The following is a 14,170-nucleotide window of genomic DNA, read 5'->3' as shown; positions in this document are numbered from 1 at the left end:
GGTTAGTTCTACTTCCTCCCCCCCCCGCGCGCGTTGTTCCAATCCCCCCCCCCCCCCCAAAGCCGTAGAAGGAAAGGAAGGGGGGGCGTGGAAGGGGGTTAACCACGTGGGATTTACTGTTTTTTATGTATTGCGGGGAAGAGCGGTCTCCCCTGAAAAGAGCTGTTAGATGCGTATGTCGAGCTGGCTTCTGGAATCCCCGTTTGATCCTCTCGGCTAACACTGCAGCCCAGAAATCCTCCGCAAAGTGTTTTTAACGAGATCTCTCGACCCCCCCCCCCAGTCTCTCCCTTCCGAGTTTTCCACCATAATGGAAACTTTGCCACGTTCTCTCTCCGTACGTGAGAAATAAGCCGCCTGTCCATTATAATTGGCGCACTTTTTTCAAACTCCTCCTTCCCCCGTTTTTTTATTACATTTTATTTATATTTTTAAAAACTCTAGCCAAGGGACTATTGCGAATCGAAAGTCAGCCGCCAAGTGTCCCAATTAATTCGCGATTAGTGCGGTTTCCTTTGATTTTCACTTAATTACTATGAGCGCCACTGCCACGTGGTCGGATTCTATAAGCGACGCTTCCGAAGCTGCTACACTGCCTACTACGGTAAATTTCGTCTTTATTCCTCACTTTTCAGTTATCCGCATTACGCAAGTTTCATTCACTTAATCACCATAACACTCCCTTAAATTACTGGCACATTATACCTCCTTAATTAAGGTAAAACACACTGTAGAAAAATTTAGTAGTTGTTTATCGTTAAATTCGTTATGGTTGCTTACGGTACGCGTAGATGGCGATAGTGTCGCCGTATCACCGAAAAAATCTATTCATTTGTCGGGATTTAGCGTACCTTTTTTCGCGATTCTGGCAGCGGACTAACGGACGCTAATAGTTTTTTAGTGGCGTGCGTCTTGCTCGTCGGTCAGCGCTGGGAACGAGCCTGACTCACAAATTTGATGGTGGCCATAAAGCGACGGAATTGGGAGGCGCGCTGGCCGCGTTATTGACTCACCCCGGTTAGACACCCTCAATTAGGCTGCTGGCGGGATAGCCAAGGATCATTCCTCTTTCAGCTCGGTTTCTGAAATTAATCCGTTCGTATACGTTAGGGTATAAGTCTGAAATCATTTTCCATAAGTATGACACTCGCTTATCTTCACTCTTAAAATTTTACTGAAAGTTCTTGGCAATACCAACTCTATACAGGGTGTTTCAAATGGTCATGCAAAAATTTGAAGGAGTTGTAGGGGGTGAGTTGAGAAGTATGTCTGTTTTTTTTTCCATTTTCCTACGATGAGTTAAAAGAGCGCCAGAGAGCTTCAAAGTGTGGTCTACTAGCCCCTGGAAGTAGGCTGCAACAAGCGCAAAACCAAGCAGCAGGGAAATGCAATTTCAGGGGTACGATGCGTGGGAATAACAAAAACAATTGAGTAAATAAGAAATGTGCAACGAGTTTAATTAAACACAGAAGAAAAAAATTGGAAAATGTGTATTTTGTACAAGTTACAATAAATGATCCAAGTTTCTTCCTTCAACTCTTACACAAACAAGAGAGCGTCGAAGGATGCAATCGCGTACATGTTGAAATACTCCCGGTGTGTTCCGAATCTGTTCACTTTGCTCTTCTGTGTGTAATTAAACTCATTGCACATTACATATTTACTCATTTGTTTTTTGTTATTTATCTCAACTCCCACGGATTCGCAAATTCATCGTACCCCTGAAATAGCATTTCCCTGCTGCTTGGTTGCGCTTGTTGCAGTCTACTTCCAGGGGCTAGTAGTCCACACTTTGAAGCTCTGGCGCTCTTTTAACTCATCGTAGGAAAACGGGGAAAAAACCGGCATACTTCTCAACTCACCCCCTACAACTCCTTCAAATTTTTGCATGACCTTTTGAAAGACCCTGTCATCGTTTTGCGTCCCTTCTAGCGTCTCAGGTAACCTTTCACTCTCAGTACATTATTACTCAATAGAGACATACTTATAGAACAATATTACAGACTGTTATGACGAGGTTCTTCAAATGAGAAGATATTACTTTTGATTTCAATGAGTTAACTTGGAAAAATCAGCTTATACAAAATTCTTTGGAAATTTTTACATTGTAGATTTCTAGCGAAACGTTGGCTATCCATTATTTTTACGAACGTGTCTTTGGTTAATTTGGCGGAAACTTGCGTTAAAGGGAAAATAAACCTCACAAAATGATTTTTGAAGCAAGAAGAGTTCACTAAATTATTATGACTCAAATTGTCGGCGGGCGTTCGGGCTAGATTTATTTTTAATTTAGATTATTTCGGGTAATTTACGGAGTACATCTCGCCCCCTCTCTGGGCATTTTTTGCGTTATCGGAAGCGCGGGATGAATTCGTGTTCTCCGGGCCAGTGTGTGTGTGCGCGCGCGTTCCTTAAATGAGGCGCGAAATGAAGGGCGCTCGGGTGAGTCAGCGCACGTGCGACCTCTAAACTAGCGCCGCTTCGACCCCGAGCGGTTGAAAAGAGAACCAGGAGCGTGACCACGGGCCGAGCACCCCCTTTAAGCGCTAAACCGAACTCATCCGCTAGCCTCCACCATCCATTAGGTTTTCCTAAAACACATTTATGGTTCTAATATCATTGTAGCTTCCGCCCGTGTGCATCCTTGTAGGTATTAATGTACCGTTGATGTCCACGTTAAATATGCCATTTCATTTCATTAATACGAAAGGTATATTTTAGACTACGAGCCCGCTGCTTTGACTTGAAAAGGAAACGGCAAAGTCTAGGTCATTTCGGGCAACAGTCAATATTCTCTTAAGTCTTATATGGAAACCTATCTCTTAAAATATACAGTAATACTTTAAAACCCAGAAATTAATACTTTCAATTAGTGTTGTAAATCGGAAAATTTGCCATATTTTTCAGAAAAAAATAAAAAATAAAGTTTTAATTCCATGATTAGTCTAATATTGTTTGAAAATTTAAATAAAGCGGCATTTTTTCGAATCTAAAAGTAAAACTAAACCTCTAGACTAGCTTTAAACTGATTAACAATGTAACACTTTTAATGTTTTGTAGTATGTTTACTGTTATTAGACATTTTATATCGATAAAAAGCTTAAAAAATTAAAAACCCTTAAAAAGTAATTTATGTTTAAATTTTGTTTGCCGGGAAATTAACAACACTACTTTCAATTGTCCACTCCACTTTTTTCCAATGTTTATAAAAATATAATTTTTCTGCTTTTAAAATTTACCAGGTTTACAGTTTTAATAATTAATGAAAAGAAATACATTTTAGAAATATTTACGCTAACCAATATTGAATGATAATTCGGAAAAGCATTACAAACCAAAATATTACTTGGCTTATGAGCGAGCGAGCAACTGAGTTCCCAGCCAGTGTTCCTAGATACTACTTTTTCCTTCGGGATTTTTAAATGTAAACATTCTTCCAGTATTCCAAGGGTACATTTCTTGTTTGTAATTTGGATTAAATGACACAAACTTTTTATTCTCAAAGTCGTTTATGACATACTTTTTCAAAATAATGGCAAGTGTCCGACCCCTCGCCCTAAACTATAGAGGACAGGTCGACCTATAAGGCTGATAGCGAACTCTCAAATAAAAGCTATAAGCTACCCATAAATTCGGAAATCTGTATTGATAGAAACTAGTACGCGAAAAATAATGTGAGATGAACATTAAGATTCTGGTTTTGTTAACTTTTATTATAATAACTGAAATTGAAAATTTTGAAATATTCTACCAATTTTTGTAATTTTCATTGATAATTGAGGAGCTATTGACCTATACCTAAAATGACCTTAAATTTTGAAAATTGACACAATCAACTTATTACGTCATCGTTTACAATATACTTTTTAATATATACTTTAAAATAATAAAAAATAATTCCTCATTGGCCTACTATTTCAAATATTATGTTAAAAATTATAAAAGTAAATAATAATAATAAATTTAAAATATTAAAATTATTTAGGGCACGTGACTCAAAGAGCCAATTTATAGAATTGATGCAAGGTCACGCCATTTCCTTACAATAATTATTTAGAGGTTTCTTTAAAACATTTGAAGCGCTTTGATTAGTTTTACTAATATTTTAGAAACATAAGTGAATTCCCCTTGAAAAACTGTATAATGTAACTAATTTTAAACACAAATTTAGCTTATTCGATAAGAGCGTCAAAATGAAGCGAATTAACAAGGAGAGTACCCGAGGTGTTCATTGCCGATTTTGTTCAAAGTCGGCCGTAATGAAGACCTATATGAGATATAAAATTTACCAAAAGGATACGTTTACCAATGTTTCGATTTGCCATGGCAACCAAAATATCTTAAATAGGTTTACATTACGGCCGTCTTTGAACCGGCAATAAACACCTCGGGTATTTCCTTGTTAGTTTGACCGTGGCGGAGTACACGTGGTGATGAGGGTGGGGTTGGAAGCGAAATCAAAATATTTCTTACCCTATTTACATTTAGTTCTATCAAAACAAAACTTATTTGTTAGTAAAATGGCACCAAAAAGTTGATAAAAGGAGACAATAAACCTTCCGGTAATCTTGTAAACAAATTGTCCAAAATTTGTTTTCATGTTCCAGCATTTTGCAAGGGATTATTTTTTATATCAAACAATTGAAATTTTTAAATTTGACATTTAACGTTCGACAATAACCTCCATACAGGGTGTTTCAAAAGGTTATGCAAAAATGTTAAGGAGTTGTAGGGGGTGAGCTGAGAAGTATGCCTGTTTTTTCCCCCATTTCCCTACGATGAGTGAAAAGAGCGCCTTAAAAAATTGATTTAAAATACCAAAAATTATAAAAAAAATTGTTAAAAATTGACGAAAAAATTGATCACATTTTGATCAATTTGAACCAAATGGGTGAAAATGATATGATATGGCTTAAATAGGAAAAATTTCCATTTTATGTTGTCAAAAACATTTTTCGTTGCCATGGCAAAACCGTTGCCCATTGAATAAATTCCCTTCAGGATTTTTCAAGTTACATGAAGTTCTACCAATCCCCCGAGTTTGAACGAAATCGGTGTGTAACACCTCGGGTCGTCTCCTTTTGTCAGTAACATCAGCCAGTATGTATGGTTATGCACAGAAATTTCAACCAGTGAAATTGAAAATTCCGCTCTTACCAATTTCGAATTGATAAGAATGTTTATGTTTAGACGATTTTGAACTTCGCTCCTAAGCCACCACACCGAGGGGTCGGACATTTACCAAAATCCCGTACACTTTGTCCAAAATCGCAAAATCTTTTGACTCTCTCTATGGTAAACTAACATTGAAATCCCAAAATCACTTCAAAAAGTAATGATAAAATCGCCAAAATCTCTACGAAATCCCGAAATCCCGTACAAAATAATGGCAAGTGTCCGACCCCTCGCACCACACGCACTAGCAGTGTACGTCTTACTCAATACGCAGTAACGTTTTTTGATTTCTAATGAGTGAAGAAAATAAATAAATAAATCTTCGGTTTACTCTGTCTTTCACTGGAAGTAGGCTTACTGCAATACACATGTGCCATGCAGTCAGCCTCCTTCCAGTGAAAGACAGAGTAAACCGAAGATTTATGTAGTTAACAAATTGAAGCATAGCCTACCTAATATGTATATCATGAAATTTTCAAAACACCAATTGCTACAGCCATATCAGAGCAATTTCAACAACCATATGTACATTTTTAAAAATAAGTCAAAAATGGGCACCAAAGTTATAAAATGGTCCACCTAGCTTGGGCCTTTGTTACAAAATATCTCGGTGTTTTCAACTTTCTTTACCCGTTTATCTTCGCTCACCCCTCGGCCGGTTTGTTGAGAATATAAAACAAATATCTTAAACAATGATGCAATAACTTGTTCATTATTTCAATTTCAAAAATAACTATATTTTAAAATTATAGCAACTGGATCGCACGCAATGAAAATTACAATAAATATATATATATATTTCAAAATTAAGTGATTTTGATTATTTGAGATTTAAATTATTCCTTCTAGTAGAGAACATAGCAGACACAAAACGATTTGAAATATAAGTTTAAGAGGTATTTAGGTGTAGCACTATATTAATTATCGTCATGTTTATAGTTAATGATTTTCAAGTATTATTTTTATCAAATTATTATTAAGAGGGTCTACCAAATTATTTTTTATTGTACTATTTCCGTTTTAACTTCTACGATTTATTATCCTGATAACTATACCTGGGTGCCGTAATTGGTTAAATTATATCCGTTCTATAATACAATATTTTTTATTTAGTTGTCTTTTTCGTTTGCCAGAAATTGAGAAAAATACGAAATATTTACTGACTTTTCTATGCCAAAATATAACTTGAACGGTTTATATAGTGATTTATTAAATAATGACTATCTGAAGGGTTTCAACTGCACTACTAAATTTTGAAGGCAAGGCGTATTTGACAAAAATGAAACCAAATTTTTATGCGCCGCGGCCAAACCATTTAATAATTATAGCAATTTTTGGCCTTTTGATATTCTTACCCAACATTTTTTATTTCCATCGGCATACAGTTAGCGCCAAAATGTACCGCAGAAGACGAATTTATGTAGCATACAACTATTCAGACCAATAGAGCTTTCGCTTGTTCTGATATTTCGGAATTGGGTAAAAGAGTAACCCCGGTATAGTTAGTTAGTAAACGAACCGACGTTATCAGACTGCTATACTCCCCATGTTGGAGGCGTTTTCCTTATGAAGGAATTTAAAAATTTGCGCGCTTTGGTTTTTACGAAACTATTATTTATACATATACCCACAATTACCAAGTGCAATTTATCGCTTCCAAAGAGTAGCTTTTATTTGACTCGATTTTCTCATCATTTCCAAAGGGAAAACGCCCTCCGATTCTGATCGGTATTTCGATAACTGTAAGACAATAATTTTCGCCTATTCTATCATTTGACTATTTTGAAAGCTGTAACACGAAAAACAAAATTTCTTACGAAATGGAAACAGTAAAATTTTAATAAACAGAAATAACGTCCCAGGAAATTCCGATATTTGTATACTTTAAATTAATTAATTATTTATTAGTTTGAAGGCTGGTTTGCACTAGAGCAAAAATGCTATGACGGCGAACGGCGCGTCGACGCAAAAATATTGTATTAGGCCTAACGAGATTTCTTTTTGCGTCGACGCGTTTTGCCCTAGTGAAAACCAGCCTAAATAATTGGACTCCGACATTTCTTATTTGGTCATTATTTCCCCTGAGATTTAAACTTTAATTTATTCGTAATTCTAGTAGATGACCCTAACTATTCCATAAATATTGAAAATTAAACAACCCTGATTAAGGGACGGGAAATTGAAATTATATTTGAATAGTAGTAGAAATATGGTTATAAGTTATTATAAATATTTAAAGATTTATGTACGTATTGAAAAACATTAAAAATAAAAACTTCGTTATATTTGGACGAGTGAAAATCGTATTAACAATTAGGCTTAGCTAGGGGTAGTGTTCGGAATTGTTTATTCATTATCCACAAATTTTCAGATTTATTTAAAAAAAAACGTTGGTAAAACGAATATCATTTTAACTTATTTAATTAGGTTTTTTACGCATCCAAGCATTAATTTGAATAAAAGTGGTATTTATTTAAATAATCGTTTGTCTTATTTAAATAATAGGTTTATTCACCTTCGATTATTTAAACATTTTACAATTTTTATTCAACTATTGGTTATTTAAATAAATATTATTTAAATATAGCCGAGCTTATTTTATTCATGGATAAAAATTAATCGACTGCCGAACACTAGCTAGGGGTCGGATTAATAGCCCGAAAGTAGTCGTACCACAAGCTAAGCCTAATTTTTAATATAACGAAGTTTGTATTTAAATGTATTTGACGTAATAACACTAGGAAAGAAATAGAGGCTCAAATGGGAAACTCAGCTACTGAGACGAGTCACGTTGAATTACGGTTGCCAAGCGACCGAAACTAAATCATCATTAGGGTGACGGGTCTCTTCGCTAACAACTTCCCCCTCCGCCACCAGGGTCACTCTCTACCGACACAGCCCCTTTAATCCCAACCATAGAGCCCCGAGTTGCGTTACGGGGCTGACTCCCTAGATGGTAGCGACGCCTGTCGTGTCTTACGAAAGCTCTTCTCTTAGCGCGTTTAGTAGGCCTTTTCGGCCTCTTCGGAGTATATAAAAGTTTATACGTCGAGAAAAAGGGTCCGATAATGGTTTGGAAGATCTTTTACGGCCATTTTATTTATGACTGTTCCGAGAGCCGGGGTGTAAGGCTCGGTAGACCTCGCTATTAAGTTCTCAACTCGGAACACCTGGAGTTATTAAGATGAAATAGCGTTTAATTTGAACGCGATATTATAATTCGTAATAGTCCGGACGTGACTGTTTTTTCCGGGTAAATAACGAGATAATTCTCGCTCGAGTCGCCGCTGATTGAAGCGTCGAGACGGGCGACGACTTGTTTCCCCGGGCCGTAACACTTGGCTAAAGTTTTATTTTCCAGGTTTCGATCCCTCTACTTCCATTATATATTTTTCTAGCGAAACAAAAAGGATAGCGGAGGCCGGATAAAAGTTTCGCGGATAAAGAGAAAGAGGGGGTTGAGAACGTAGTTAACGTACGTCATCGCGCCTGCTCGGTGGGCTTCCCCCCCGCTCCCATTCTCCCATTGGATACGTTCCTAACTCCTCCTGTCAAGAAAGGAAACCAATGGGATTTATCAATGGGACGCTCTTTAAATATATTCCGTTTGCCTCCCCCCCCCCCGCTTCTGGCGCCCTCGGTTACCGCCCATCTCCGCGTACACACTCCGAGCGGCGCATCTAGAGGGACCGTTCTTCAAATTTCGTTTGGAAATTGTCGTAGAAAATACTTTTCTCTAGAGTTCGCTCTCCCGCCGCGCTCATTGACGCAAAGGCTAAATTTTATTACGAAATTCGATTTTTCACATTTAGTCTTTGTAAAGAATTTTTTCGCCAGTTACCGGTCCTTAGGTTACCTAATTAATTTCAACGTAGATTTACGCGTTGCACCTACCTTTATTTGCTGCTATCAGGTAACGACCGATCAGTCAACAAAATAATTAATTTCCGGTATAAGTGTACTTTTTTTGTGCAAAATAAAATATTCGAAAATTATAAGAACACTGCGCGTTGATTGTTCGAGGTTAAGAGTTCAGGGTCGTGCCGAGGAGGGGGGGGGGGCAAAATTTCCAATTGCTATCCGAAAAAGGGCCCACAAGGGTGCATTTGAGGGGCCCGGGATGAAAAGGGCACATCACCAGCACCCTCTCGGGTCCCGAAATATCTCTGCACGACCCTGTTATAATTTACTCGAAGTTAAAACTTCAGTAATACCAAAAGTATATAATAATTTTTCGTCTGCGAGAGAAGTATCAATTAAATATGTAAAAATTGAACATGTACAGGTCATTGTACGTTCGAGGAGTTTTCAATGAGAGCTAAAGATAAGAATTGTTCCCCAAAATGGCACCCATATAACTGCTATATAAGAATAAAATCCCCCTTAAAGAATTATTTGTTAGGAAATGTATTTTGAAAAATATACTTATGGTAAAACTACTCACTGAGGGAAATCAAATGAAATGAACGACGTGCTCAACCCCCTCTAAAAATTGTCGCTTAATTAGGGTTGACTTTCGTGACACGGGGAGCTCATAACGAGGAAATAATCACCATTTCAGTGATCGGCCGATTTTAGCAGACGACCAAATAGCGTTTAAGAGGCATAAAGTACGCTAAAGGCCATCAAGGAGGGGGGGGGGGGCAAATAGGAGAGCTATCATTACTCTTCTTCTATCTTTTTACCTGCCCCGAAAACCTCTCTCTTCTTTAGCGGCCGCACTCCAGAAGGAGGCCATAATCACCCATAAACTAAAAGAGCCGACTTTAGCGCCTGAACGGTCGTGTTTACGTTTCATCATGTTGCGAAAGAAAGGGGCATTCAAAAAGACGGACCCTGATGGATACGTGGATGAATATTTCTCAATGGCTATTTGACAGCCGCGTTTGCGCGAACAAGCTTTGCCCTCTCTTCCCCTTTAAAATCAGTCTTAAGGAAACGGCTAGAAGCGGACACCGCGAACAAATCGCTTTTTGTAACATTCGGTTCAAAATGGCTGACAGCGGCAGTCATTTGCAAAAGCGAACGAACGTGAAAAGACGAAAACGAGTCCAATGTCTATTTCTGTTATTAGAACCATTTGGCACTGACTTTTTTCCAACGCGGAACAAACGTTATGGGTAGAATTACTTCATCCTTACGTCCCTGATGCCAAATGTAGTTGACATTAGGCGTAGAAGGTCTGCGGTAAAAAAACTCGCTCTTTAGGAATCCACCAACTATTTCCTTAAAACGCTTCCTTTATTCTTGGAAGGGCCAATGTTTCGCTCTTTCGCGTCTTATAAAGTGTATAAAGCTTGAACGTAACAGTTGGGTTTATACTAACTGACGAGTGAAACGAGTATCTGGAGCTATTTTAAGTTTGACGTCGTCAGTCAGTTGTCAGTGGGTATAAAGCCACCTCGTCTTTGAGCGCGCTGAGGTCTTAGTATGAGTTGTCCGGTGGAAGTTTTTCCCTCTCGTGTCTCAGCTTACACTCTGGCACTTCCCCGGGACACTAAAATCTGACGTTTATAGTCCGAGATCGTGAATCACAACCCCCAGAGGTTAAAAGTTGAACCAAGCACCAAGGACCTAACCGATACGGAGGGATGGCGAAATTCAGACGCGAAGAACGCAGACTTTACCCTTCCTATAGCTGTACATTAAAGTGTCGTCTAAGTTTTATATTTTTAATATTTTTTCCCCAACTACCAATTCCCCCCCCCCCTCCAGTAAAAATATCAAAACGTTAATGTAATATTTTATTTTTATAATATAATAAAGATGACAACAGACGTTTTTGAATAATATAAAATTAAATTTGAAATTACGATACGTAATTCGAAAATCAGTGATTTGAGATAGTTTGAATCAAAGACTACGAGAGAAAAAAAACCAACAAATTATACTGTATTGAGTTTATTTAATAAATGGATAATTATTAAGTACATTTAAAAATTATATAATTTCAAGACCCCACCAATTTCTCTAACAAGGATCAGCGAAAAAAAAACGCGTTTAATCACGTGAAAACGAATAATGAGAATTTCACGTTTGGAATCGGCCATTAGTCGTTTTTCCCTCCCTCCTTTAGTAATCCCGCGAGGCCTGGCATCCTTTACCCGCCGCAGATCGTTCCGGCGCAGTAGTCCTGTTAGTAGAGGGCGGGAGTATCGGGGCGTACGAGAAAATCCCTCGACTTTCCCTCCCAGCGACACTCCTCGTCCACCGTAAACGCCGAAGCACGCTCCCGGAGATCGACACGAGCGAGGCGGGTACGAAACTATCCCCGAAGCTCACGCCATCTCGTTTACGGCTGTAAGGTTTCGTACGCGCACGAAAAAGTTTTCGTCATCCCGTTGAGAAGAACGCGTCGTATCGCCGACTCGCGCGTAATCGAGCCGGGAAGAAAGTTTCGGTTTCGCCGGAACAGTCGCGTACCTCGACGGCTCGAAACTTTAGGGTAACCGCCGGACGTTTCTCTCACGATTCTTTAATTATTTAGGCTTAAGTAATCGCGCGTTACTGTACGACTTATGCCGGACACCACCGGATCTGGAAGCTGATCTAGGCCGCCGTATTTCGATTCGCGGCCCTCGGCTTCGGGAAAATTGTAAAGAAGAGCCCCGGAGCGGCGTATTAGGAAACGTAAACACGAGGAGGAGCTTACGCGAGTGCGCGGGTTGTATGTGCGCGTGAAAACCGCGAATGTGTTGCACCGGTAACGGTCACCCGTCGTACCCCGAGAGTTACCCCCGAATCCTTAGAAAAGATGGAGACCGTAAGATGAAGCTTTAATTTAGAGGATAAAACCCGAACGGAGCTATTAGTCGTCGTATTTCGATTCGGTTCGAATTTCCCCGGCAGCGAACGCGATTCCTAAGGCTTAGGCCCGAACGCAAAAAACCCGTCACTTCGGAAATTTGTTTACCGGATTTTCGTATCGAATAATTCTAATTGCAACGAAACTGTTGCTCCCTCGAGATAACGATATGGCCCAAAGGGTGAGTTGCTTTATTTTTAATTAATTATATCGTACGTAGTGTTAGTTAAGCTCGTAGTCGAACCCCCCAACGATAGGTTTAAATACTCGGGGGTTCCCTAATTTGTAGTTTTGTCGAAACGACTTCATTACGTCCTTGTACCACGTAGTAGGCCGTAAAAAAAGGGGAAAAGTGTAATAGGCGTTTGTGGCTGGCGGGTCTTGAAGACAGGCGGGGGCCATGTGTGGCGGAGAAAGGCATTTTGTCGACCATATACTTATTCGGCCCCTTATGACCATCATTTTCTCTGTCGAGGGGACCCCCCCCTCGTGCGGCTCTGCTCCCTTCACACACCGTCAATTTTTTACGGCACCAACGATGATTTACGAAGTTTAAAAACATGACCCCCCTTTTGAAGACGTTATCCCCAACATACCGCCTACTCTCTCGCTACTGTGAACAAGAAATATATTTTTATTCAAATCGTGTTGAAATCTAGATTGCCTCTAACGATAAGTCTTCAAAATTAAACCATCCTAACTAGGCCTACTAAGGCGTGTTTAATATTTAGTATTTTTACCGTTGAGATCAACGTACAAACTCGTTATTTACATTTAGGCTGGCTTACGTTTTAATTTAATATTTGGGTACATTATACGATACGTGACTGCGGCGTTTTGCGTCATTCTGACACTTCTGATTAATTGGGAAATTCTATTAAGCTCGTAGGGCCGTTGTTTTTCGCGACTAACGGCTGTGGTTTTTCGTTGCAGTACGATGACAGTATACCGCATTACGGGGGCATGGACGGCCCGGCGCCCATCTACGACCCGCACGGCCACCGGCCCATGCAGCCCCTCTCGCACAGCCCCCACATGAACCACGGACACTCCATGCACCAATACCACACCAATCATGTCATGTCAAACCACGTCATGGGCAGCGTGCCCGATGTCCACAAACGGGACAAGGATGCCATATACGGGTCAGTATTACATTTCTTTAACTTCGAGGACCTTATAAGATATTTGGGCCTAGGCCCTTAAAGAAACATAATCCACACTGGGCCTGAAAATGTTAAAATATTAAAATTTCGCTTCGTTTAGATATTTACTTTGTGTTGTAATTTTTTCCTCTGTATTAATTTTCGAATATGACCATTTGATGTATTTTTTCCTTGGGAAAATTGTTTTATAAAATCTGAGACAGCCTGCGAAAGTACTCGTTTTAAGCGAATTGCATTAGCAGTATAGGGAGGTGTGCTAGAAGCCAAAACAAATGCCAAAAAAAACCAAAATAAATATTAAAATAGGCCTATCTCAGGGTTGCCACGGACCACGGTAGCTGGAAAACCTGGAATTCCTGGAAAAGTCAGGGAATTTGAATACGAAAAACCAAATTAAATTTGGTTAAAATCATTTTATTGTAAATATATTTCGATTCCAAATTTTACCAAATCTATGGTACCCATAAATTATGTTACAATAGGATTTTGGTAGTTTGTTAATATTTGATTGACCTTGTTTGTGGGGGAATATTTCCACGTACTCTTACGTATCACCATAAGTACATAATGTATCTCGCGAAGAGAAGTATCCAGTTCCTTAATTTTGCTAATCAAATAAATCGATTTTTTTATTTATTTGATTTTAATTAAAATTTCAAAGATTTATATAATTGAGTATCATAATTTTACCTAAAACAAATGTTTTAATTTTTAAAGACTAATTTGTGTAATGAATTTATTAAATTTAATAAATCATATAGAAGTTTTTATTTTATAAAACCTATTTTGGTACTTTACCAAACAAATACGGCGTTATCCCCAGCCACAGGTAGAATCCAACGCAACATTAGGGGGAAAGTAGAAGAAAGATAATATTTAAACCTAAATTATAGCAAATGGCGAGGTTTTATCTTTTTCAAATATACTATATAAAAAATGATTTAAATCGCGATTAAAATCAAGTTGATTTAAATCAGCCAACCCTGCTGGTCATAAGTAACGTAATATCAATAAGTATGACACT

The 14,170-nt window shown here is 38.5% G+C and overlaps 1 protein-coding gene across 4 annotated transcripts in view; it reads left to right on the top strand.

Annotated features, from left to right (window-relative positions):
- Positions 1 to 218: 218 nt before the first annotated feature.
- Positions 219 to 14,170, top strand: part of hth (Meis homeobox homothorax) — a 162,435-nt gene continuing 148,483 nt past the window's right edge. Inside the window, exons 1-2 of one of the 4 annotated variants that reach the window (XM_090180557.1) lie at positions 219 to 604; positions 12,914 to 13,125. In XM_090180557.1, the coding sequence (XP_090036683.1) occupies positions 536 to 604; positions 12,914 to 13,125 (281 nt within the window). In that variant the 5' untranslated portion in view covers positions 219 to 535. Of the gene's footprint in view, positions 605 to 11,284; positions 12,162 to 12,913; positions 13,126 to 14,170 lie in introns of those variants that run through there. The other 3 variants (XM_090180556.1, XM_090180560.1, XM_090180558.1) reach the window with 3 other exon arrangements.

This window comes from Leiobunum rupestre, chromosome 7 (assembly GCF_980474605.1).
Source record: "Leiobunum rupestre chromosome 7, qqLeiRupe1.1.hap1, whole genome shotgun sequence".
In the NCBI taxonomy this organism is placed as follows: Eukaryota; Metazoa; Arthropoda; class Arachnida; order Opiliones; family Sclerosomatidae; genus Leiobunum; species Leiobunum rupestre.
This window is presented reverse-complemented; position numbering and strand designations above follow the sequence as displayed.